The 27,436-nt window shown below is 41.9% G+C and overlaps 1 protein-coding gene across 3 annotated transcripts in view; it reads right to left on the bottom strand.

Annotated features, from left to right (window-relative positions):
• Window positions 1–27,072, bottom strand: part of LOC146986789 (RNA-binding motif, single-stranded-interacting protein 2-like) — a 38,580-nt gene extending 11,508 nt beyond the window's left edge. The window contains exons 1-4 of one of the 3 annotated variants that reach the window (XM_085775609.1): window positions 26,714–27,072; window positions 9,644–9,810; window positions 3,595–3,653; window positions 1,030–1,121 (exon numbers count right to left, since the gene is read on the bottom strand). In XM_085775609.1, the coding sequence (XP_085631735.1) occupies window positions 1,030–1,121; window positions 3,595–3,653; window positions 9,644–9,810; window positions 26,714–26,785 (390 nt within the window). In that variant the 5' untranslated portion in view covers window positions 26,786–27,072. The remainder of the gene's footprint in view (window positions 1–1,029; window positions 1,122–3,594; window positions 3,654–9,643; window positions 9,811–26,713) is intronic. The other 2 variants (XM_085775610.1, XM_085775611.1) reach the window with 2 other exon arrangements.
• Window positions 27,073–27,436: the final 364 nt, after the last annotated feature.

The raw sequence follows: 27,436 nt of genomic DNA, 5'->3' as shown, positions 1-27,436 counted from the left end.
GCGTTGGTTCAGGTCAGCTGGCACCGTGGTGGATCTGTTACAGTTTCACCGTGCCGAGCCGAGCCGAGCCGAGCCGTGTTGGGGAGACCCTGGTGTTACGTTGCATTGCATTGCAGCTCAGTGTGTTTGGGTGCAGCAGGACAGACAGACAGGAGTGTATTAAGAGCTAGTGTCAGCCCCAGGCCTGTGCCCAGACGACGGACAATGCCGCCCCATTGTGCCGGTCCCATTGACAGTGGGTGTAGTGGCGGCCTCCCCTGGGTTCCCCTCAATGGGGGAGCCGGAGAGCCAGAGGGATCAGCTTAATGGGCCGACAAGAGCTGCTTTCTGACTGCAGACACTTGGACAAAGAGCTGAGAACAAGCGCTACAACAAGAGCAGGTTAGACACAGAGAGGAGGGTGGGAGGAGGAGGAGGAGGAGGAGGAGGGGGAGGAGGAGGAGGAGGAGGAGGGGGAGAGAGGATTAATTATTTCTACTCATAACGAGACCAGACTGATTTTATACTCCAGTATTGGCGCAGGTTCACCTGTGTTAACTTAACACACGCCTCCCTATAAAAACCAAGAGTTTATCTTGAAGCTTCGCCAACAGGACGCTCACTGACAATCAGGCCACGGCACGAAACAACACTTTATCTTGAAGAGGACTTATGGTGATTGGTTGTTGTTATGGTGATTGGTTGTTGTTGTTGTCATTTTGTTTCTTTTGTTTTGTATGTTTTATGGCAAGAATGTTACTCAGTGACAGATTACTTGGAAAATTAGATATTAAGTGAGGGGCAGGCAATATAAGATGTATCTTCTCCCTGCTCCCTTCCAACCAATGGAAGAAATGTTGTGATGATATTGTCAAATTGTGAAATTGCCTTGGTTGGAATAAATAAAAAGAAAGAAAGAAAGAAAGAGGACGAGGAGATGAGGGCGACGACGACTCGGTGTGTGAGCTCAAAGGTGAACAGGAGGCTCCTCAGAGATGAAACTGTGATGGTGTTGATGGTTTGGTAAAAAAAAAAAAAAAAGATTCTTACTTTGGCCATTTGAGCCTGGACGCCGCTGGACTTCAGAGCTGTGACGGCTTTCTGCGCCGCCGCCGGACTGTCGAAGTCCACAAAGCCATAACCTGTGAAAACACAAACACAGTAGTTCATGTTTTGAACTATTCGACTCACATTTTTCTACTATTTCAATTTCTATTTCAATATTTTGGAAGATATGAGCGCCGTTTTTTTGTTTTGTTTTGTTTTGTTTTGTTTCAATAATCCATGTGAAAATGAGGATGTCAGCCGTCTCCACCAATGTCTCATCTCTCTCAAAATGAAAAACAGAAAATGGGGTCATTTGTCTCTGCATCATGTATAATTCAAAAGTTATTTAGATTTTACATTAGGAAACATACACATACATGGGATCAACATCAACTTTTGTTCACTAGACATCTTGAAGATTGTAAAAAATATAAATGTTAGAAAATAAATATCAATGGGGTGCATCGGGGAGGGGTTCCTGTGATCCAGTTTCACCATTTGTTTGTGTTTATTTGAATTCATTTAAGTACCATACTTGATTTAATCATGGCAATCTCCCTCTCTACTAATTCCTCACGCCAAGTCAAAAAGAAAACAAGGTCGGTTGTTTAGTTCAGGAGCTATATAGATTCAAAATTTTCATTTTTCACAGATGGAAATCCAGGATGGCCACAAAAGATGGTCCAAAAAATACAAAAGAAAAAAAAAACATACACTGGACAATAATTTGTGCAGGGATCATCAAAATTAATTTACTAGACACTTTAAGGATTACAAAAAGCTAAGTTAGAAAAATATCTTTCTGTTCCTACTAGACTATAGTGTAACATATCAAATCAGAGAAGATCATATATTCAGTCTTATATAATATTTTGAAGACATAGTTTCTTTTCATTTTTGTGTTATTTATCTTCTTTTTTTTATGGATGTTTGACAATGTGAACTCTGTATCCCATTCTGTTTATACTTCTGGTATTTCAGGGAGGGGGATGTTTAGTTTCCTGTTTGGTTTTGTCTGACTTTTAAATTGTAAAAGATAAAACCCAGGAACTGGACACATTAGCGTTAATTTAATGTTTTTTGTAGAGCAAACCTCTTCATGTTAATGAGAGGATCCACACCACTGTCACATATCTGTCTGTTATGAATATAAAGCTAAAGCTAAGCTGCAGCGCAGGAGGAATCAGCTCCGACAACGGGGCCAAAGTGTTAGGTGGATAAAAAAAGAAAAAAAAGATATGACATGTTAAGAGCTGCTGCTGTTGGGCAGATTTATTTGAGGTTTTTAGTCGGAGCTGAGCTTCTCCTGGCTGCAGCTGCACACTTATCATGAGGGAAATAAACGAGCAAGAAGGGAAAATGAACAATATTTCACAGTGTGTGTTGGTGGCTCCATTCTGGGTTCATGTTGTCCAGTTCAACGACCCCCCAGACTCCTGTTGTGTGTCTACTAGGAGACGGATCTCAATACCAAATGTATCCAAAAGAGCATTTTCTGTTATTATGGTAGGCTTGGTTACAGCTCCCAGAGTCATCTATCTTAAGACATTGGAAAACTGTTGTGTCTCCTAATTTGAGGGACAGGATGAATGCGATGGTAAATGGGACGAGCTCATGGGAACTGGTTTGAAAACTACACAAAGACTGATTTAAAACTCTGGAGCCACAATCTGGATGAACTGGATTTCTTATTCCCATATGTGAAATACTTATTTTTTTTTATAATAGTAGTAGTAGTAGTGGCTTTATTCACACACAGATCATAGATCATATTGTGCCCGATTTTAGGTATGTGAATTGGTCTCCTGAAGAAGCCTTCTAAAGCTTATAGTAAGAGCCATTTGACATAGATTTGACAAACATTACACTTAATATTTAACACACAAATGTATACACATTTTACATGCACTTGACACATACATTTAACATACTACATACTATAACACAACATACACTTTGTAATCCCAGGATGTGCATTTATGTATATGAGTTTAGCAATTGTTCCTTTAGTTTCTTTCTTTTTCTGACTTGTCAGAAGACGTTTACGCCAGAAACAGAACCAACACCCGCATCATTAACCCTGTACTTACTAATATGTTTATTAAGAATAAAAAAAATTTAATGACATTATACAGGTGCATCTCAATGAATTAGAATATCATGTAAAAGTATATTTTTTGTCAAAAAATGCAATTCAAAAATACATTACATAGCTCAATTACACACAGAATGAAACATTTCATGTCTTTATTTATTTAATTTATTTTAATCGTAATGATTATGGCTTACATTTAATGAAGACCTAAACTCAGTATCTCAAAAAATGTTGAATATTAGAAAAGGCCAATTAAAAAAAGCATTTTTAATGTGGAAATGTTGGACTTATGAAAAGTATCTCTATTTATATGCATTCAATACTTGGTTGGGACTATTTGTCTTGAATATTCTATTATTTTGACCATGATATTCTAATTTATTGAGATGCACCTGTATATATTTCACCTAATATCAAACTAAACTATTCATTGAATAAAAAACCCAGAGTGAAACCAAGGTGACACTTCTCACCTTTACATTTGTTGGTGGTTTTATCCAGGATGGCCTTGGTGGACACGATCTTGCCGTACCTTTAAGGACACAAACACAGAGAGACACAGAGAAGCAGGATCAATGACAAGTTGTTGAGTTGACTTTAGGGTGAACACACACACACACACACACAGAGAGGAATCTGCTCCTACCACATGCATACCGATCCTGCCTCACATCCTGAGGCAGCCGGCTGCACTGTGGCTGCAGGTGTAAACATGAATACGTTCTAGTACCTTCACAGCACAACTTATGTGTTTTTTTTGTGTGCATGTGCGTGTGTGTATGTGTTTTTAACTTCTTTTTTTTTTTTCTCAGTGTGATCACAGTGTCACAGGAGCTCCTCCACCCTCCTGTCTCTGTCTCTGTCTGCTGCTCGTACAGTAACTCTGTTTCCCTGGCGTTGTTGTCGACAGACAGGAGACAGCACCTCAGGGCCAAAAACAATTTGTTCCAGGCCTGTCTTCTTCTGCACACACACACACACACACACACACACACACACACACACACATATATACACACTATACACGCAGACACACCTCTCTTAGATAGAGCTCTGATATTTTTGGCTGTAGCTGGCGTCTGTTGACTTTCAAGGAAACTTACTTCGTGTTAGATCCGTTTAATTAAACACGAGAAGAAAAAGAAGAAGAAACATAAACATGTATCCTAACCTCAACGTATGACGTATGAAACTCAAATATCTTACCAAGAAGATTTGTCTTATTTCTTGTCAAAATGTAATTTCTAGTCAAAACAAATCTCATTGTACTTAAAATAAGACTCATCACATTAAAAAGTAGCTTGTTTTTAGACACTTTTTTACTTCTTTCAAGCATATTTTCACTTGAAATAAGTAGAAAAATCTGATAGTGGAGCAAGTTTTTCTTTCTTATTACAAGCACAAAAAACTTTTTCTACTTATTTCAAGTGAAAATTTGTTTGAAACAAATGAAAATTATCTCAGAAGAAGTTCATTTTTAGGTGATGAGTCTTATTTTAAGTGAAAAGAGTTTAGTTTTGACTAGAAATGAGACATTTTGACAAGAAATAAGACAAATATTCTTGGAAAGATTTTGAGTTTTTGCATTGTAGTAAAAGGATGCATTAATTCAGAGCTGTAAAACACTCATTAAAAAGCAGTAAATGAGTGAAGTGTTGTGTGGGACCGGTGCAGCATCAGCTCTGCAGTATAATAGACCTGTGCTTGTCTGGTGGATCCAGCCAGAGAGGCAGAGGCAGAGGCAGAGGCAGAGGGGAGGCTGGTGTTCACTCTGTTTGGACGACATGGCGTCTGGGTGGAATGTACACTGTAACCTGATGCTTCACCCCTCCGGTTCGCCTTCCTTCCCCACCACGTCCCTCGCTCTCTCTCCCTCTCCCTCCTCTCTCTTTGTTTTTCCACCCTCGCGTCGTCGCAGCAGCAGCAGCAGCAGCAGCACCGCTGGGTCCTACACTCCCGCCTGCCTCCTCCTCCTCCTCCTCGTCTCCGTGGACGTTTGCCCGGATGACTCAGACCGAAGACTAGACGCTCCTCGCAGCAGCAAAGACCTGCCTCAGGACGGACGCCAAAACTCAAAAGCGCTAAACATCCAGGGCCTTAGTTTGAAATACTATTTATTCATGTATATGTATGTATGTATGTTATGTATGTCTGCATATATAAATGTAGATAGGTATGTATACATTTGTAAAAATAGAACGATATAAAAAATGTTGACCTATAATTTACAAGGATGATGAGCTGATAGTCGGTCTGCAGCCATTATTAGGGTTCAAGTCATTTCCAACCATTTTATACAGCCTCCTTATTACATGTTTTAATTTACTCTTCAAGATTGATTCAGAAATGTCTTCACTTAATTCAGTATTGTTTCAACAGCTTATTCAGCTTTCAGCTTTCAGCATTCACCCGTATTTCCTTCAGGAAATGCATTCTCTAGTTTTAATTTATTTTACTCTATTTTTTTCTTCTTCTGCTTTTGTTTTGATACATACATGATCTTTTTTGTAAAAGGTTTTCTTGAAAAAAGGGGTAGAGTGAGTCTCCGTCCGCTTTTTAATCAAGAGTTGCATCATTTTTTGTATTGAACTGATTTTTCTTTCTTTTTTCAATTAATGAAACAAATAAATAAACTTAACTAAACTTAACCAAAATACGAACATGCAAATATATAGCGTGCATCAAACTGTGTGCAACAAAAAACCTTTGCAAAAGGTTGAGGGGATGAAATGTCAGGTTCAGCAGCAGCAGTGTGCAGGATGAATAACATAATAAAAAAAGAAAAGAAAGGGACCCCATCATAATAAAGGATTTAGATAGATAGAAATAGACAGATAATTAGGGTGAAACCAGCGTTCAGTCTTCAGCTCGCTGCTAAAATGTTTGTGCAGGACTCACCGTCCTTGATTATTGTGAATTTTGGCTTCGGTAGATCGACTGTAAATGAAACTTAATCACTGAAGACATTATTAATTCATCAGCCACGTGACCTGTGAGGAGGACGTTGTTTATAGTTTCCCACTGTCATCCAACAGCTGCAGAGCGCTCATTACAAACTGAATGTATACACAAGCTTCACACGGCTTTAACCCGTTCACATCCAAATGAAACGATGTTCAGATTCTCCTCCTTCAGCTTTTTGTTTTCAGACTCAGTGCAGACTGGTGCAACATGGGAGGCTCAAATAAAACAGACGAATGTTCCTCTATAATAACTGAAGTGCAACGACTGGTTTCGTTTGATTGAGCAGGAACAATCACAGTTCACTAATATCAACTCTGGTTTAGAAGAACTGAGACAACACTGAGCTTCCTTCCTCTTCTGTGTCCATTCATCACGACCCCGACTAAATTTAGTCTGATGGAAAAAAAAAGTGCAATGAAAAACAAGTCAAGATGTTTTGGATGTAGAAACTTTGTACAGACTCAAAACAAAACTTGTCGAGGTTAAAGATCTTGAGCTGCACAGGTGAAATCTGATTATTTTCTCCGCTGGCTCTTTAGACGTCGCCAGATTAAAAAAAACAAAAGTTCCCGATGGAGGAAAACAGATTGTGCAAGCTGTGATTTTGCAGAAATAGAAAAAGGAAAGTCCAAGATCCATTTTTTCTTTGGTGCAAATATCAAATCTACTGAAGTATTTGTCTGGAAAACACCTGGAGAAGTAACTGCATGTGTGTTTTCTGGTTGTTCGGTGCAAATAGTTTTGTGTTTTTTTATATTTGGTTTGAGTTTTGTTCTGCGATATTGTTTTAAAAAAAGTACGCAAACAGCCGTGCGGATCTGGGATCTCCTCCTCCTCCTCCTCCTCCTCCGTCCATGCAGCCTGGAAAAAGCTGAATGCATGACATAATAATAATAAAGCCTTTGTTTATATTGCCATAAACTAAATGAGGGGCCATAAACGAAATGAAGGGCCTTCTCTATGATTATTATTCTGCTGATAACAGTGGGAGTCTCTGGTCTCTGGTCTCTGGTCTCTGGTCTCTGGTCTGCAGCCTGTCTCGTCCTCCTGAGACTCCAGTATTGATCAGGACTGTGAGTTTTTGTACGTAAGACACACACACAGACGCTGTGTGTGTGTTTCATGTTGTTTTTCCTGACAGAGTGAGTTCAAAGGTCTGACGGCGGTGACTGACTGACTGACTGACTGACTGACTGACTGACCCGGGCTTTACCTCCGCAGCCACAGGGAGTTTTTTTTAAAAGACACATCCGACCCATATACGGACGGACGGACAGACGCCTGACATTCTTTCCCAGCAGGCCTTGCTACTCTTTTTCCCACTCATTTAAGTTTCCCCTTCAAGGGTAGCCCTCCCTCCCTCCCTCCCTCCTCTCCTTCCCTCCCCCCTCCCACCCCCTAAAGCCTCCGACCTCTCCACAATGACTTCTCTGTTAAGTCTCTCGCTTTTAAGCTCGAGTCCCTGTGTTTCTCAAAAAAAAAAAGCAAACCGCAAAATTTCAGACTTTCTTTGAAGAAGTTGTTTGATTGGTCGAGGCTTTGACGACAACATGATGTGCAGCTTCTTCTTCCTCTAGCTCTTGTTTTGGATGTTTTTGGACGTTGTTTTTGGTTGTAGTTGTGTAGTGTTAGTTAGTTCTGGCGGATCAGGACGTACACAGTTCACCTCTGTGACGTAAAGCTCAGCCCTGACCCCGCAGCAGCCAAAACCAGTTTGGGTGCTTTATTACTGGATGTGTGTGTGTTTAAGGCTAACATGCTATTGAGAGTCTGAGGCTATTTATCTCAGGGTGTTGGAGCCAGTTCAGCTTCACAATAAGAGGAAGGTTAGATCAGGACATGAGGAGGCAACAGGCCGAACCCTTCTCCGGCCCCTCTCTCTCTCTCTCTCTTTCTTTACCCCCGTCTCATCTTTTTTTTCCTCCCTCTCTCTTTCATTCCTGTATTTCCCTCGGAGGCGATTCACCATTTCTCGCTGCTTTGACAATTTCTTGTGTTGCTGTAATCGCAGAGATCTAATCAAAGTGACAATAGTTGTGGTAATTCAGCTTTAACCACTCTTCCCTTTTCCTTCCTGCCCTAACACAGTTCCTTCTTTTCTTTTCTTTTTTTTCCCCCATTGAACATTAAATTATGGCCTTAAACAATTTAATTTCATGTGTCCAACAGATGAAGAGCAAACGCTCCAGAGAGCACAGATGTTATCTGCTCACGAGAACTTACTTTCAACATGACTTTTCTTTTTTTTCCTTTTTTTTTTCCAATTTAGCATCAAAGACAAACAGCTACAGCTAAACTTGTTCCAGTTAACATGCGCAGGAATGTCAGAGCTGCACAGCTACAGTCAGACTGTAGTCTCATTCAACGTGAAGGGATAAATACTAACAGGCTTTAGAATAAAATAAAGTAAAATAAAAGAAGGCCAATCAACTCTGAACATGCAATAAAAGTTGGAAAGGGCTGAAACAAACAAATGAGGCAGACTGCTGGTGTTTAAAGATCACACAGACGGCTGCCAACCCGCATACAGCTTTACATTTATCACGTAGAGATCAAATACTTCAGCCTCAACTTTTCTTTTTCTTTTTTTTTTCCCTCTTCACCACAGGGACATTTTATCTTTGGCCTAGATACCTGCAGAGCTCACACATTAGAAAAATGTAAGTTGCTTGATCATTTACGTGAGCAACTGCAGCTGAAGCTCCATGAGAAGAAAACAGGTCGACGTTTATTCACATCTCATGTCGTTAGCCTAAGTTAGCTTAGCATCAAGACTGCAACAACCACCAGTCTCTCTTCTAAACTCACTGATCAACATGTTGTACCCATGTGTATCCATGTACACAAACAGAAAAGCAGAAACAAACTATTTGCGGTTTGAGAGCGAGTTGTTGTGTTGTTTGATTCTTTTGTGATCGGCCTGGTTGAGACACACTTACAACGCTCAGAACTTCCCATGAAACCACAGATTATCTGGGAGTTGTTGGTGGGTGTCAAATACTATAGGCCCGTTACAAGTATTACATAATCGCCTGACCGCAATTATTATTTTGCATAATCGTTAAAATGGTTTCCGTTCATCTGTAGAAAAGCAGCTGGATGAAACTAGACACGTCCGGTTTCCATCACAGTTTCCTCGTCATTTTCCACCATTTGAGGTTTGACCGGTCGTCTTTTAAAGAGGAACTATGCAGGATTTTTACCTTAACTCTGCTGCATTTGTCCCTTAATTAAACAGCTCCAGAGTCCTAGTTCTGGTTAAATCAATGACTTGTTAACTAGTTCCAGGGAGAATGGAGGCTCTCTGCCTTCCACCTAGCGTCTCTTGGCTGAAAACCAACCTTGTAAGATCAGAGCCTCCGACCCGGTGTCCCAGCTCTCGTCTCCATGGCGACACCGCCACACAAACGTAACGCGCTAACCCATAACCCGTAATCTCTTGTTTATGACAGATTACAATTAATCGCCAACTAAAAAGTGTCAAAGAAAGATGACGTTTACAGTTTCTACATCCAGAAAGAAAATAAAAAAAAACAATTAAGTTTCCTCATCACTCACGGCTGGCAGAGTTTGACCAGGTCTTGGTCCGTGGTTCCCGGATGGAGGCCGCGGATGTACAGGTTTGTTTTACTCAGCTGTTCCCCTCCCCCGCTGCTGCTGTTGCTGCTACTGTTGGTGTTGGGACTGGGGGGCGCCATCTGGTGGCCGGAGGACACATAGGCCTGCTGTCCAGAGAGAGAGAGAGAGAGAGATGAGAAACATTTTATGTTAAATTTCCTGTGCATTAAAGGGTTAGTTCAACATTTAGTCAGATCCTCCTCTCACCATAACCCCTATAGTCATAGCAGTAGGTTCATTACCTTTAATTATCGGTGCATGTTGTTTTGAGATCGGCGGGGCAGAGACGTGAGCTGCTCAGTGAACACAATGGAGGTGAACAGGTACAGGTCCCCTGTCCCTCATCAAACTCATCAAATACACAATCCAACAACTCCACAACGCTCTCATGGAGAGGTTGTGACCTGAACATTCACCATGCTAGGAAATAATCATCTAACATTAGAGACAGAGTTGTTTTAGAGGCAAATGCAGCCGGAACTACATTCCAGACACGGCCGCTGGGCGGAGGGATCTCAAAAGTGCAAGTAGTTCAGAGTATTTGCTTCATGTGTCGTAATGTTACACAATTATACGTTATTATCTCATAGCGTGGTGAATGTGCAGGTCACAACTTGTCCACCAGAGCGTTTTGGAGTTGTTGGATTGTGTATATGATGAGTTTGATGAGGGACAGGGGATCTGTACCGTTCACCTCCATTGTGTTCACTGAGCAGCTCACGTCTCTGCCCCGCCCATTTCAAAACAACATGCACCGATAATTAAAGGTAATGAACCTACTGCTATGACTGTAGGGATTATGGTGAGAGGAGAACAACACTATACCTTTAAAAACATCGGACATTTTCAAAACATTAGTAAAAAAAAACCCAGAGAAGTCCCCCAGAGTTGCAGCGTGAGTGTGTTTTTTTTCGATGTGGAAACCGATCCTGCAGGAGACACTGAGAAAAGTGATATCATCATCATCATCATCATCCTCCTCCTCCTCCAGGCCTCATGTCAGCGCTCAGCAGCAGCTTTCTGAGGGAACACGGGGCCTCTTGGCTGCACAGCTCCATATAGGGAAAAGGGGCCTCTTATGTTTTCTCCCAGTTGGGAAACTTCTACTTTTGGACCCGGAGAGAAATCCTGTGGTGTTTTTAAAAAACCGAGGATTTAAAGATCATCATCATCATCATCATCATCAGACTAATATTTACTTTCAGTACATGATGATGCAGGGTTGATATAATACTGTAGTGTAGGTAGGCCTCAGTCAGTGTTCAACAATTTGTTCGCTGCAGCAATGTCTTTCTCTGGTTGGATAGAAGCAGCAGGTCAAACTCCTGAGTTCAAGTTAACAGTTAACGAGATCCTGCGGACCAGAGTTCAGCTCGGTCCACGTTACCGTCACAGTCTGTTTATCAAAACAACGGGGGGAGTTCAAAGAGAGGCAGAACAACGGCGCAACAGGAGATGGTTAGTACATGTTGTGGCCACGTGTGATGATGATGACCTGATGTCTACCACCACTTCTCCGCTCGCTGCTCGCTCTGGGCTCTTCTGCTCAGGCTGTTGGTTGTATTGCGAAACAAACCGGCGGTGCGGCATCTTATCAAGCAAAAAATAATCTTCTTCCATGTATAATCCAAAAATTATTTCATGAGAGGGAAGGTTGTAAAAGATATGACTTAAGAGGAAAACTCAAATTGCAACAGCAAAGTGTAAGATCGACTCTTAAAAGTATGTGTATTTCTGTCGGAGGGGTTATTCTATGGAATAGCTTGGATGTAGAGATTAAACTCAGCAAAAGTGTTAATCAATTTAAAAGTAAGTTTAGAAAAGGAGTGTTTGAAATGTATAGCAGGGAGGAGGAGAGATAAATGATGTAAACTAATGTGATGACTGTGAGGGGGAGGGGTTTTGGTTTTGGAGAGTGACCTTGTGTTTTGGTTGTGTTGTATGTGTGTTGTCTGGGGTTGGAAACTGATAAGCTTTGCTTCTTCCATCCCCATTTCAAACAGTGTTAGTTGTTGTTAGTGTCTGTTGTTGTTGTTTGTCCTGTTCCATATTTGGTTATATGGTGTCCTGTGGATGTTCTTGTTATGTTGTATGTGAGATATAATTTTTGTTTGGTTTGAAATAAATATGATCAATCAATCAATAGTCGTCTGTGCTGCAGCCGCCGCCACCGCCGGCAGCACAGACGACTAGTCAGTGACTCATCACCATCAGGCTGTTGGTTGTATTGCGAAACAAACCGGCGGTTCGGCATCTTATCTCATCTCTCCATGGGATCCTGGCTCTCACTGGGAGAAATCAATCAAACGGTTGCGTAATCGTGCAGGTGAACATGTTTTATTGGAATAAATGTGGTTTCATTATCACTTCACATGGCAAGAGCTCAGGAAAAAACTAACAAAAAAAAAAACAGACCACTCTCTCTCCTCTTTCCAGGAATAGATCCATTGGCTGTTTTCCAAAGAAGACTAAAGGCAATAAATAGTAGTAGCACTTCAACACACCAGCAGGCCAGAGCTGTGTGTTGGTCGTGAGAAGACAACGACGACGACGAGTTTAATCAGATTCATTTAACAACCAAATGATGCGTGAGAAGGAAACAGGAGCAGGTTTGAGCCGACAGGAGGACAATGGGTTAATTCGAGGCAGAAGGGAGGGAGGACGAGGGTCGCTGGTCAGCCCGGTGATGGAGTTTAGGAAAAGCCCAGCGGGAGGACACACACACACACGGCCGCCGCCGCACCACGACCACCAGCAGCAGCAGCAGCAGCCAATCCCGCTAATTAGACGCCATCCATACGGCACACGGGGGCCCCTGGTTCTCAGACGGCCCCTCTGACCTCTGCAGCTTGGCAACACGGCAACATGGCAGCCGCTCCAACATCAACACCCACAACAACGACAGCAGCAGCAGCAGCAGCAGTAGTAGACTCTCTGCTTTAAGGATAACGCCCCTCCCTCCTAGACTTAAAGCTGGAACATTTGCATGTGTTTGCTGATGTTTGCTGAGAAGTGGACTTGACCTGCTCAAAGTAAAACAGAGACGACCAGAGGCGTCTGCGCTCCGTCCTTTAATCTGCATCTCACTCCAGGAGTATTTACACAAGTCACATGAGGATGGACATACAGAACAGGACTAGACTTGACTTAAAGTTTAAAGCAGAAGTAAGCGGAATGTTTGTGTTAATATAAGTCTTAAATAGTTATATCTTCCGACAGCAATCACTTACATAGAGCGTTTGGTCCGAAACACGGGTCTGTCAGTCACTCTGCTCTGCTGTAAGCCGAGGAGAAAACTTTCCTTGTATCCTAAAACCTTTATCCAATGAGGAGAGAGAACGGCATAAAGGGGCGGTCCTCTCTGTGTGCGCAGCCAAGGGATGCGTGTGAATGTGGTGACGTAGGGACGAGGGCGGGGACTGCTAACTCCATCTGCTGACAGGAAGTTAGCCAAAACCACCGGATCGCTTACTTCTGCTTTAAAGTTCAGACTCTTCATCTTTAAATTAAATACTGATGCAAGAGCTTGTATTCAAGATTTTGCAATTTCTTCTTTTTACATTCCTGAAATCAAACAGCCATGTAGTGACTATGTGGCATGTATATGAGCTGTGAGGCTGTATATGTTGTATGATACAACACATGGTGACTCGTTAGGCAACTACAGTGCACAACATTTGTGCACTCGTTCCTGCTTAAAATCAGAACAATAGAAATGCAAACTTTTTGCATTAAACACAAAGCCAGAGCTCAATAAACTAAACCCTTAAATCAACACAGCAGCATCATCATCATGGTGTATTTGCTGCAGAGCAGGTGAACCATCCAATTATAAGATTGGATTTCTTCATTCGTCATTGCACAGGTCACAGGTACAAGGGAACAACATGCAGATGCATTTAACCAGAAGTGCATAAGATAGTAAGATATAGAAAATATGCATAAGTACTGTACGGAATAATATAAATATAAATATTTACAGTATATACAGAATGTGCAATATGAATACAGAAGTGCAGTGATAGCTATTCTATTAACACTTAATGTCAATAGCTACGCTACTGGATGGCAATGCCAGTTATGTGCACTGTTAATGTGAATAATGCATAAGCAATACACATATTAATCTGTTGCTGCTGAGTCAGTCTAGAAACACTCTCCTCCTTCTGCACGAGCGCTCCTGCAGGAGTTTATCCATCTTGTCACAGAGCGATTTGTAATGAATACGTTCCTTTTCTTTCATTCTTTCTTTTCTTTTTTTTTTTGGAGGCGGCTAATTTGTGAATGAAAGAACGGGACAGCAGCAGCAGCAGCAGCAGAGACCTATAATCTCATTCACACACTCCTCCTCACTCAGCAGAGCGCCAAGTGTCCCCGCCGGTCCGAGCCCCAGACTGGAGCAGCACATCATCGCAACAAAACACCCTTTAAATCAGGGACCCACAACCACATGCATGCATTCGTGCTTTTACACACACACACACACACACACACTCTCTTTTATACAACCACAGCACACTTGCTTGTAAAAAAAAACAAACAAAAAAACATCAACCTTTAAAATGAAATTAAGTCTGAACCTCTTGTTTATTCTTTGATAATGAAAGATAAAGTCTGAGATCTGAGTCGGTCACCTCCAACAGGAACATTAAAATTCAGTTTTTTTGTTTTGTTTTGTTTTGTTTTGGTGAAGAACAAACTTTTAACTGAGAAAACGCTCAGCACGTAAAAAGTTAAATTGCCCTCATTACACCGTCTGGGTTACAAAAACAAGTATTTTCAAACTTTACATCCACAGCGCCACAACATTTAATTTTCACGATCCTTACTTCTTCTTTTTTTTTTTTCTCTTAAGTATCACGAGCAAAATAACACGTTTGTTAAGTTTCCTATTAAAGTGGTGGGGTCCTGCTCCTGGGTTTTTAAAACTGCAGATGAAATAAAGCAATAAAACTGAACAAGTTACAGAACAGAAACCATGAGGTGACGCCCACAGTTCTGCAGGTTAGACACTGTTTTACAGATTTCTGTGTTTTCTGCTGAGGTCATGTTCTTTAATTTTTTTTTCTTTTTTTGGTTGGTTGATGGATTGAAGCTTTAAAAAAAGCAAAAATGCAGATCAATCATGTCTTCTTCTATCTGCAGCAATCAGTTTCTCTCATCGTGTCTAGTTTCTTTGTCCAATCACAGTTTGTCAATAATACAAAAAAGAGCTCAACAGTTAATACTCACATTTGAAACTGTTTCATAGGAATTTTAAACATTTCTTCTTGAATCACTGATAATTTAATCAAAGTGTCTTCTTCCCCCTCACCAGGTTAAAAGCCATCAGACGCTCTGCAGCCCTGGTTCACAGACCACAGGCTGGTCACACAGTTTTCAGTCGCTCTGTCTTCTATAAAAGTCGATCAATACCCGATTAATACGGTTTGTTGTTTTCCCAGCGCTGACGCAAACCTCCAACTATTTGAAACCGTCTGGCCTCAGGAAACAGCGAACGGGGAATAAATGGACAACAAACCAGATGCAAATGCGCCCAATGTTCAAAGAACCGACTGGTTTTCATGCGTTAAAAATAAAAGGCCATTTGCAGAGGTTACTGTGGATCAAACACAAAAGGCTCAAAGATATCACTGGGTATTTTTGGGGACTAAAACTAAAGATAAAAATCAAGAGCTTTTCTATAAATAAGACGATAGATAACTCTGTCCTGATGTAAACTCTAAAGGCTGACAGGAAGTGTCTGTCTGCTGCTGCTGCGTGACTTTCAAACTATAAATACATCAAAAAAAAAAAATGAACAGAGCATCTTTATTATATGTGACTGATATTAAAATAAAAGTCACGTGACCACTACTTCCCGCTTCTGTTTCTTTGCAGAGGTCTATTTGTTTAGATCACAAACCCTCTTTTAGACTCACTCCACCTCTGTTTTTATCTCCGTCTGTCCCCGTGGGGCTTCTCCAGTTGACCCCAGTTTGACCCACTGAATTCCACGGATTTCCTGGCTCTTGGGGGGTCTGCCCAACCCTCCCCATGTCCATGAGCTGCTGCTGCTGCTGCCTTCTCCTCAGGGCAGGGAAGAGAAGCTGTGAGTGTGTGTGTGTGTGTGTGTGTGTGTGTGTGTGTGTGACCAGCTGACCGACTTACATGCTAATGCACAGATTTATAGCCCCGCTGAATGTGGACGCAGCTTCCAGCTTGTATTGAGTTACACTGCTGCTGAGCTGCCGCTTTGTACCAGCACCGCCCGCCGCTTTAGGGACCGACTGGGAAAATGAGTCACGGGGAAAAAAGATTGTTGTTTTTTTTTTCTCTAAAACTTCAAACATTAACTTCTGAATCATCTACACATATCTGAGAATTACTCTTGTTTGCTGTATTGATGAAAGCCATATGGACAACGACAGAAAACACTGAACCTTTGGTAACAGTTTTTTCGTGCACTGATTGATTGAATTGGAGATTTTGGACTCTTTTGCTTTCATAGCATGTTTTCTTTCAGACAAGTGAAAAGAAATGGTAGAAAATATACATTAATTAAAGGGGAACTAAGTAAGTCTGGTGTCTCCTCCTCTGTGTCTCTAACCCTCCTCTCCTCCATGTGCATTCATTTGTTTCCAACAACGAAGCCGGTGAGAAATCAATCCATTGAGCGGTGGATAAGGTTATTTATCATCTACCATGTTACCATGTGTATATCTGTGTAGTCTTATCTGTCATAAACAAGAGATTACGTGTTACGGGGCGCGTTACGTTTGTGTGGCGCAGAGACGAGAGCTGGGACACCGGTCGGAGGCTCTGATCTTACAAGGTTGGTTTTCAGCCAAGAGACGGTAGGTGGAAGACAGAGAGCCTCCATTCTCCCTGCAACTAGTTACAAGTCATTGATTTAACCAGAACTAGGACTCTGGAGCTGTTTAATTATGGGACAAATCCTGCACAGTTCCTTTTTAAGGTGTTTATTTTACTTCGCTTTGTCTTCTTTTCGTCTATTTCTCCTAAATTCAACAAAAGTTAAAATTCTAGTAGAGTTGTTCAGATTCTGGTACCAGTACTGGAGTCCAGGCACTGAGTTAGCAGTTAGCTCTGTTAGCTCTGACTAACGCTACACACCGGGACTCAGTTCGTCTTCGCTGCTCTTTAAACAGTTGCGCTGGCTGGTGTGGGTGCAGCTACAGTTGAACTCTGGTGCGGTCCGCTTGTTATGTGAATACGGCCGGACCTCAATCTGCCACAAGTTCAGGCTAAAAAAGGCGTCCGTCGTTTAATTTTCTGTTATTTGCAGAGAGTGGGATACACAAACGATATAAACTGAAATGAGCAGTGCTACAAGTAACATGCGTTAGGCGTGTCTCCGTTGTTAAAAAGTTTAGCATTACTTTAGCGTTACTAGTTACTAAAAATTGTCAATTTCCTTTGTATCAGCGCAAATTGTAAAAAGTACGATTAGCAATAACAATTTATGGAATTTACAATAAAAATCTTTAATCGCTGTTTTCTCAAAATGAGTTTGTTTCTTATCCTCTGAGCCAGAAATCTCCACTTAGCCTACATCCACCAAACCTTCCAGTTTTACTCCTTTCTATATATTCTGAAGGTTTTTACAAAGGGGTTTGTTGATACATCATATTATAGAAACATTTTATTCCTAAAAACATGACAAAAATGTATTATTATTTTTTTATGGGGCTGGTAACAGTATTTTCTCATTTAGTGATAAATAATCTGTTGACTCTAATGTGTCAACAAAAATAAAACAAAACAATTTTGGAAGTGACTTTACCCGATGTTGATGATTTCTATTCTGGAAAATGATTGCAAATTAGAGCATATTGAATAATAGATAATGCCTCCTTTGCATATTTAAGCATGAAATTTGACAAAAACTTGTTTTACAAAAAATAATTGCCTCAATAAGTAATAAACCTTGGAGGTTTCAAGGTGATGTCTGTTAGTTTAATTCTTTTTTTTAACCATATTCACCTTTAGTGTCTCACCTCCTGTAGGTTTCACCTCGTATGGATCAAACCTACATGATGGTGACTTTTTAAAACACATAAAAGCTCCTGTCCTGTGAGTGTGTGAGTGTGTGAGGGGAGGACCGACTGTGTGTCTAGTAAAGCGGCGAGCTGCGTTATGGCGACGAGCAGGAAATCCTCTGTCTCTGCTCCTGATCTTATCACACGTCCATTTGACTGTGCAGCTCTGCATTCCAACCAGGTGACAGGGACACCGAGCTCACGCCCAGACTCGTTCCTCTCTCTGTCTCTCACTCGGCCTTTTGTTTCCTCCTCTCTTTCCACAGCCACCTTTTTTTTTTTAACTCTCTTTTTAAACTGTCTATTGACGCAGTCGTTCACACCTTGATGCACACATACACACATGCAATGCAATGCAATGCAATGCACGCACCGGCTTTTTGTTGTTGTTTTGTTTTGTTGTTTTTGGAGGCCAGGTCAGGTGACAGGAGCTTGGAAACAGATACTAACAAACACTGAGCTCAGATCTAACGCAGCCGAGCGCCGGGCCGGGGCATCTCTCTCTCTCTCTCTGCTCTGCTCTGCTCTGCTCTGCATGCAGCACTTGTTGGCATCAGATTTCTGACAGCTGTGCTTTCTCCAAGGACTCTGTGAGTCTCTGTTCTCCCCCCCGTCTACCTGTTCACCTTGGCCGGTTCACGAGGTTGGTTGGCAACCGGGAGCTGGGAACTGATCCAAAACATCTGACACATTAAACAAAGAGACAGATAAACATATACCTGGCTGAGGGCCAGCGGGACAAAGGTGACTGTACAGGAGAGTTCAGCTAGAGTCACTGCAGTGGAACAGCTGCTTCACACACACACACACACACACACACACACACACACACACGTTAAAGGTACGCAGTTGACAAGGGAAGGGAGGGGGGGATTATTTATTTATGTGTGTGTTTCCGGCTATAAACGTGCACTTATACATCAGCATGTTTGATACGTGTCCAGTGTCCTTTCATAGTGAGAGTCTGTGGCATAATAGCAAAGAGAAAAGGGAACTAAAGTCAGATTTACATGTTATTATTTCAGCTTCATAAGATCCAACAGACAGTGTTGGTACTAAAGCAATAAAATACAAAGCGAAAGCGTTGATCATTATTGGCTGATTATCATTTAAATGTTTGATGATGGGTAGATTGATATTCAGGTTTCTCGTCACCGATCGTCATAAACTCAGTCACCTGTGGTTAAAACAGGTCGATATCTGTAGAAATGATCAGTATTGTCCGATCTCACTTATCAATTGATCGGTATCTGTGGTAAACTTTGACTGGAGCATCATCACGAATAGAAACCAAGAAACATCTGTGTCACACTGTTTAACGATGGCAGCGACTTCTGATTGATTAAGGAGTTGGTCGGACACGCAACGGACCAGATCTTGTCCACGATCTCTGAACACACACTCTGAACCATGTCAGACATGTCGCTGGTATTTCACACACACACATATCTGATTCACCAGTGCAGCTTGAGTTCACACACAAGTCGTCTCCAGTTCACGATGTGACTTTTAAAGGGATACCAACTCACGTATCCCTCCGGCCCAGGGTTAGCACCGGCTGATCAGCAGTTGGTTAGGTCCAAATAAAAAAAATGGAAAAAATTATATTATAGCGAACAATGGAACTGTGTTTTTTTTTTTCAGGTAAAACCTCTTTTAGGCCACGAAAATAGGCCGTTTCTTTGGGTCCATTCACAACAATGTATGTTGTAAATCTCTGGGCAGGGCTATGGGCTGGCGTTGCTAACGGGAGGAGTGCAGAGAGTCTTCTACTGCAATTAAAGTACTTAGGGGCTATTTGTAGATCATACAACCCCACTTTAAAAAAATGTTACTATCCCTTTAACATCTTTAACATCTTTAACATCCCTGACTTGCAGCATCGTAGGTTGTATTCAGACCCGACTCGTTTGGAGCAGTTGTTTCCGAAACAGGGAGCGTTTAACCTCAAAGATCGGTTCGTTTGGAGCAGTTGTTAGTACGTGAACACAGCAATCGTCGCTCTCTGAGAACTGAGAGAGAACGCCATCAACTCAGCAACAACTGACACAACATGCAACCCAATGGTTTTGTTTTATTTTGGCTGGGTTCGGGCTGAAAATATTATACACAAATGACTTGGAACGGGTCGGGTCCTGGCTTCAACTGCTGGTTGTGTTTTAATTCACAGGCCCGTTGAGACCTCTAGGTAACACTTTATAATAAGAACACACCATTAAGCATTAGTTAAAGCAGAAGTAAGTGATATATTTGTGTTAATATAAGTCTTAAATAGTTATATCTTCCGACAGAAATCACTTACATAGAGTGTTTGGTCTGAAACACGGGTCTCTCAGTCACTCTGCTCTGCTCTGAGCCGAGGAGAAAACATTTATCGTATCCTACAGTTTTTATCCAATGAGGAGAGAGAACGGCATGCAGGGCTGTGTGTGCAGCCAAGGGACGCCGTGAATGTGGCGACGTAGGGACGAGGACTGTTATGGTGCGTTCAAGGAAACTCATATTTTTCCGACCGTGAAGTCGTACCAGTTCGATCTGGTACGAGTTCACCGGTCGGAAGTTACGAGTGGCCGTTATAGTGACTTTCACCGGTAAAACAGGTCGGAAAAACACGAGTGGGTTGCCTGAAACGCTACAAAGTCGTAAGTTGTGACTTGAAGCTGTAATTTACGATTTTAAAAGCCTGCCTGGAACGCAGCATTAGCGAAAACGACCGGACCACTTACTTCTGCTTTAAGCATTAAATACTGAATTCATCATTTATAACACATGAATACTCATTAGTATGAAGTTTATAAACACAGTTAAAAATGTTTTACTCATCATTGATAAGCACCAACTGTGTTTATAAACTACATACTAATGAGTATTCATGCGTTATAAATAAAGAATTCCGTATTTATTAATCAGGGGTGCAAACTCATCAGGGGTAAAAAAGGTGACAAGATAGCTACCGACCCCCTAGGGGGGTCCGGGGGCATGCTGCCCCGGGGAAATTTTTTTAAAAACCAACTTTAAAGGTGAATTTACAGTTAATTTTAGCATGAGACTAGGGTCCAGATTTACTCAGGTTTGCACAGCTTTTGCTCCTGTTAAACCTGCACAATCTGTCTCTCTGTGTTTGGTTTTGAAACATGTGAAGGGGGTCTTCAGCCTATGCAGGTTTAGCATGAGCAAAAGCTGTGCAAAACTTGGAGAATCTGTCCCTCGATGTCCATCAGATGAACCTTGCAAACCTTGCCTTCAAACTAAATAAAATTTAATACAGACTGATTGGTTCATTGTGAAACATTTATTTATTGATGTAAATGTGTTTTCTGTACGTAGGCTATGCTCCGAGGCAGCGCTGCTCTTTCTGTCCAATAACACACATGAAGCTTAAAAATGCCATAAGCTACAGTACATAAAACATATTAAGCGGCAATATGTATTTAAAAGATGTTCAAGCAAACAGTTCGGTTCACGGTTTTGTGGTCATGGTTTTCGGTTCGGTTTGGTATACTTTGATCGTTGGGAAAATCAATCATGTCTTGTATATTCAGGTTAAAACTGAAAGAATGAGGCAGTCTGACATCTGATACATCATTGTGACAGTCTGAGGTTAAACGTAGGTGAGATTCTGGCGGCAAGAGAGGAGACATTGATAGTTCCAACATGTTCCAACATGTTTTAATTTATTGGGCAAATAAAGTTATCTAACAAATGCTAAGAACAATTAGATATTCACTGAAATATATAACCTATATTTATTAATTGTGGTTCTTACAAAAATAATATCTTATAAAATATAAAAGCTAAAATGTCTCTTAAAGCTCTGCCCCTTTAATTAGTGCATACAAAATAATTTAACTTTAGCCTACTACTTTTACAACCACATTATTTACCAGCAACATAAAAGTGAAACAGAGGCAGAGGTGTCCTGCGACAGTCAGTCAACCTCCTCCTCTTCCTCCTGCTGCTGAACAGGTCGCACTGGAGCTAGTCTCGCTCGCCAGACCTTCCTCCAGAGGAGACACTGGAGCTAATAAATGCTAAACGCGCTAATCGCTAATTGGCCGCGATCGCGATCATCACACACACACGCGGTCCCATACAGCAGAGCAGACCTACAACGCTGCTGGCGCATCTTCTAGCTCCGACTCTTTCACTCGCCATGCTCAAAAAGTCGCGTTAGTCAGTCTGTATTAAAAGTGAAGCTTCAGGTGTGTATTGCTGGACAGATGAGGAGCGCTGCCACCACTCGTTGTCATCCAGATAAGGTGCATGCGCCCTTAAAGAGACAGGTGCATTGGCTCGGCTCGGCTCGGCTCGCCTCGCCTCGCCGGACCCCCCCCCCCCTTTAAATTTTTTTTTTATTGCGGATTTACACGAATCACACAAATGACCAATTTGGGATCCAAAACGGCGAATTTCGCCGAAAGGTGACAAGTTTGCACCCCTGATTAATGCTTAACTAATGCTTAATAGTGTGTACTTATTATAAAGTGTTACCGGCCTCTATTTCCAAAGTCGCTGTTTTTCCTGGGTAAACTCCTCCTCCTTTTTCTTCCGTGTAAGATTTCTGACCAATGAGAGAACAGTTTGTCCAAATGACCCAAAAGAAAAATGCAACAATTGGTTTTAGCCTCATGAATCAGGACAAAGCAAACGAACCACAGGTCTGAGTACATCCCTAAATTTCAGAAATAAATGTGCTGGTCTGTTTGGGCCTCGGGCTTCGTTTATTTATTTTTTTTTAATTCATAATAAAACACATCTATCTTATCACTGGTTGTGTTGTTTATTGTGAAATGCACTGACGCATCAGGCCCGTTCGGGGTCGGCTTCTCTGCTACACTTTGTGCCGTCTCTCCTGTTGTGAAGCACATGTGTTGTTTAGATCCAGTCGGATTAAGGCGTTTATACATGTAGAAGAAAATCGGTTTCAAATCGCATTATCGGGGCGATTTCGTCCAGTGTTCATCGGACTAACGCGTTTTTTTAAGTGCCATGTAAACCAGCTGTAAAACCAACATATCCTGTCTCCAGCTTTATTAGAACTGTTGTTGTTGTATCTAGTTTAAAACATGAAAAAAATCTACAGTATTCACTATAATATTCAGTAAATGCATGTTTTCACTTACGTTGAATGTAAAATTTCTTCATTTCTTCTCTTTTTTTTTGCTTTGCGTGACATAACCAAGGTATAATTCATTATACCACTGCCGGCAGTTTTTACAAAGTGTAACGTCGGTTGTCTATAGCTTGATTTCCTCGCTCCTAGCTGATGTTGTTGTTGTGCTTCAGTGTCACGATAACAAAATTTGCACTTGCACAGACTTGAAAAGTGTTTTTGTGTGTGTGACACTGTGGGTAAAGGCAGATCAATCACCCTGAACACAGAGTTTCTCTACAGCTGCAGGGGAGAGCAAATACACATCACACAGCTGAAAACTCCCCCTTCTTTTTGTTGTCGTTGTCGTTCATGGACACTTGACATCTGACATTTGACACAATTGATCACTACTGAGATTAGACGGTGACGTGAGTGAGAGTCTTGCACAAGAGGAAGAGAGAGAAAATAACTCAGTATAATCGGGAAAAATGCAAAATAAAGCGCTGAGCCAGTTCTCCACTCTCAGTGCTGTTAGGTGTCATATTTAGTAAATCAAACACGTTTCCAATACTGAGCATAAAAAAACAAGATTTTATGCACTTTCTATCAATCACTATCACTGATTCATTTCTAATCACATATAATTTTATTACTTTTTTACTTTTTAAACACAGAGATTTGGCTCAAATAATACAGTAATCAATAACTTAGAGTAGCACTGATCCATCTCTGAAGGATATCTTTAATGTTTTTTAGTTTTTGGTCTGGTTTTGTCCTTTTTTTAAATTCCCCCTAAAAAATAAAATAAAAAATTCAACTCCTGTCATGTACAGCTACTGGAGCTCTGAGTGTTGTCAAGGAGAAATGTCATAACAGTGAAAAATATGGAAGTCGACGACGGAGTTCACGCCGCCGGCCGAGGATTAGGAAACACTGGTGACGTCTTGAGTCCAGAGTGAAAACGAACTCTGAAACTGCTTCTGTTTTTTTGCATCTGTGTGACACTTCATTAATAATAATGTCTCTTAATCTCTGCTTATGTTTTAAGATGACAGACAGACAGACAGACAGACAGACAGACAGACAGACTATGTTTAGAGGCGTGCAGAAGCTTTAAATCACATCCGTTTATTAAAAGAAAAAAAAAAGGAGTGGAGAACAAGAATCTGATTGACAAGAACAAAAACAAGCCCTTTTTTTTTTTCACCGAGGCCCTGAGCGAGACGTTGACAAAAACGACAAGCCGCCTCCTGTTATTTTTCCATCCAGGAAGCTTTACGCGGAAACCGACCAAATTTGATTTAAGAAGCATTAATTCTATTTATTTGAGGGAGGAAATGAGGTGCTGAGTCAGAGGAGGAGGAGGAGGAGGAAGAGGAGGAGGAAGAGGAGGAGGAGGAGGAGGAGGAGCAGCTGCTTTACAGCAACAACACAAAACCAAACCTCGCACCTCGCTTTTCTCACCTTCTGGACTTATATTTGTTTATTTTGTCGACTTTTGCTGCTCGAGTATCGAAGAATAAGAATAAGAGCGGGAGATGGGAAAGGAAGAAGAAGGAGAAGGAGGAGGAGGAGAAAGGGAGGTGGAGGTGGGAGGAGGAAACACAGGAACTTGACCTCTGTGTGAACTGCTGCAGCTCTACAAAATAAAAGAGCGACTGTGACGGCAGAGCACCACCCTGACTAATGACTGTTTTATAATTATAATCAAGGCTACGGCTATAACAATCTTTATCAGCATCATCATCATCATTATTATTATTATTATTAATTAATCAGCTAATCTTAATCATTGTTAAATGCTCATCAAGGCTTCTCAGAGCCGAAGGATAAATCTTAGTTTCATTTGACGCTGCATCTTTTATTTTGTTAAATATTTGTTTGAAAAATGACTTAAGCTGTTAATCTACTTTCAAATGAGTTCCTGGTTATTTAATGTATATATATACTAATCAATTAATCAACTAATCTTTGAGCCTTTAAGAGCAATTTTTAAGTTTTTTTTTAAACAACACTGTCACTGGCCTGCTTTATTTAAATTGTATGACACATGATTTTACTGGTTCCTCTATGAGATGTTCTTTTGAACCTATTCAAGCTATGACACTTATATTTTCAACATATTGTCGGAGAATTATCAGGTTTAGCGATTAAAGGAGTGAGATTCCTTTTTTTTAAAAAGTCATTTTTATCATTATTATTGAATACTGAGTTTTAAAAACATGATTTCTTTGATTGTTTAAGGGAAAGTAAATCTTTGCCTACTCGACAAAATCTGGTGTAAAGTTGAAACAGCTCAGGTAAAAGAGCAGCGTTGCACCTGAGTTCACCGAGGTAAACTGTGCATTGTGTTATCTGTGTGTGTGTCTGTCAGACACACAGTTCAAAGACAACAATGCAGTCAGTTTCCCTCTGAGAGGCACCGGTGTTGACATCAGATGAGGGAGGATGAGCAGCCAGGCGGTGCCCGAGATCTCACACAGACAGGACGTCAATATACATTTTCAGGATGCCATTCACACAGACAGGAAGTCAGGACCGACACACAGCTCCTCTATATATACTCCTATATGTGTGTGTGTGTGTGTGAGCAGGAATATACTTTGCTTAGGGACAGGGATTTTAGGAGGTAAAGGGAAAAAAAGAAAAAGTTTTCAAATAGTAAATGTAGCTTTGAGTTGATTTTATACTTGTTAATATTTCTGTTGACATGTAGAAGCTCGGTCCTCTGCATCCCTCACATGTTGTTGGGTTAGAGAGAGAATAAGTGACAACAACAGTTGAACACAACCAGGACGAACCGCGCGATTCATAACTCTGGGAAAGCCAGTCATCATGGTGTGGTGGGATTTTTCGAGGGGTGGGGCATATTCCGCTTTCAACCGGGAGACGAGGCGAGAAAAAAAAAAAAAACTAACAACAAAAAAGAAAAAAAGAAAAACTAGAACTAGGCTACAACTAAAAGAAAAGACACACACACACAACTTTGCAAACTGACTGTGTGTTGGAGACAATGAGGAGCTGTAATGTAACAGAGGGGGCAGGACTCATTTTGAACCGTGTTTCCCCACCACCACCACCCTCCTCCTCCTCCTCCTCCTCCTCCTCGCTCGGCCGCCTCCACCTCTCCCTGCCCCCCACCTCCGCGCGCACACACACACACACACACGGGCTCGGACGCGCTGTCCCACCGCGGTGCACTTCCCCAGGAAAAAAAAAAAAAAAAAAGTTGCTCTCTCTCTCTCCACCATTGACTTTTTCATATGAGTGAGCAGAGCCGTATCGACATCCTTCACTGTAGTAGCCTACACACACACACACACACACACACACACACGTACACGCACATTTACGCACGCAAGCGCACACATACGCCACTACAAATGCCACTAAATAAAACACAGCAGACGTCCAACATGACAGGTCCGAACTGGAGCCAGTTTTCGTTGACCCCCCCCCCACACACACACACACACACACACCACCACCACCACCACCCTGTCCAACCAACCCCCCCACCCCCACCCCCCTCCGACCGAGCCAAGCGGACCTCGGAGCTCCGAGAGCCGGATCCTGACTCTCTCTCCGGAGTTGAATTCAGTGCGTTTCTCTTTTCAAGGACACTGCAGCCCAGAGCCCACTGTCACGGGCTCAGACAGACACACACACACACACACACACACGGGGCGTGCGTGCGTGCGTGAGTGCTGCCCTGCGGGGCGAGCGAGGCGAAAATGAAGCAGGGAGAGAGAGAGAGAGAGAGAGAGAGAGAGAGGGTGAGAGAGGGAGGAAGGTAAAGAAGGGAAGGGGGGTAGAGACAGAGAGAGAGAAGAGAAAAGAAAAGAAGCTCAGAAAGCGTGTTTTAGCTCTCACCTTTTTGCTGTTTCTGCTGTTGTAGCCGGTGTATGGGTTGAGTCCTGCCCTTGGCGGAACGGAGAGCAGCATTTTCCTTCGCTGTGCGCGGAGAGCGGAGCGGCGCGAGCACAGCCCAGGCTGCCAGCTGACGTCAGCAGCTGGGGAAGTGAGAGCCTGGAGTCCCGCTGCTCGACTGCGAGTGGTGCTGCTGCTGCTGCTGCTGCTGCTGCAGGACAGGACACACGGGGGGGGAGGAGGGGGGGCCCCGCCGCTGGCCCCTAATAAACCCTCCTTCAGGGGTCCTTCACGCGCTGGGTTTTTAGTCAGTGGGTTTGGATTAGTCCAGATTCACTCACCAGGGGGAGAATGAAGAGCAGAAGTATGCATCAGATTTGTTAAAAAAGCCCCAGTATGTAACTTAAAGGGATAACGAGGAGTTTCTGTTCGGTTATAAAAAAGTCTCACATTAATGTGGATGAATCTACGCTACCCACACTTGTTAATGGGCCCATTTTCGATAAATATATCGTTTTGTCTCTATCGTTATTTTGTTATTATTAGTGGTGGCGGAAACGCTGGTCGGTTTCTTTACTTTCGGTTTCGTGGCGAGTCATGAGAATAACGCTGCCGAATCGCCGTTTATGGTCGGAACTACGACGGTATCTGATCGTCTTTGAACCTCTGACTTTAATTCTTGATGAATGAAAACATGAGTCTGTCTTGCGCCGGTCAAAGAATTTT

The sequence above is a fragment of the Trachurus japonicus genome, chromosome 5 (genome assembly GCF_045865225.1).
Source record: "Trachurus japonicus isolate A0001 chromosome 5, Traja_1.0".
In the NCBI taxonomy this organism is placed as follows: domain Eukaryota; kingdom Metazoa; phylum Chordata; class Actinopteri; order Carangiformes; family Carangidae; genus Trachurus; species Trachurus japonicus.
Note: the sequence above shows the minus strand (reverse complement) of the source record. Positions and strands in the feature narration are given on the sequence as shown.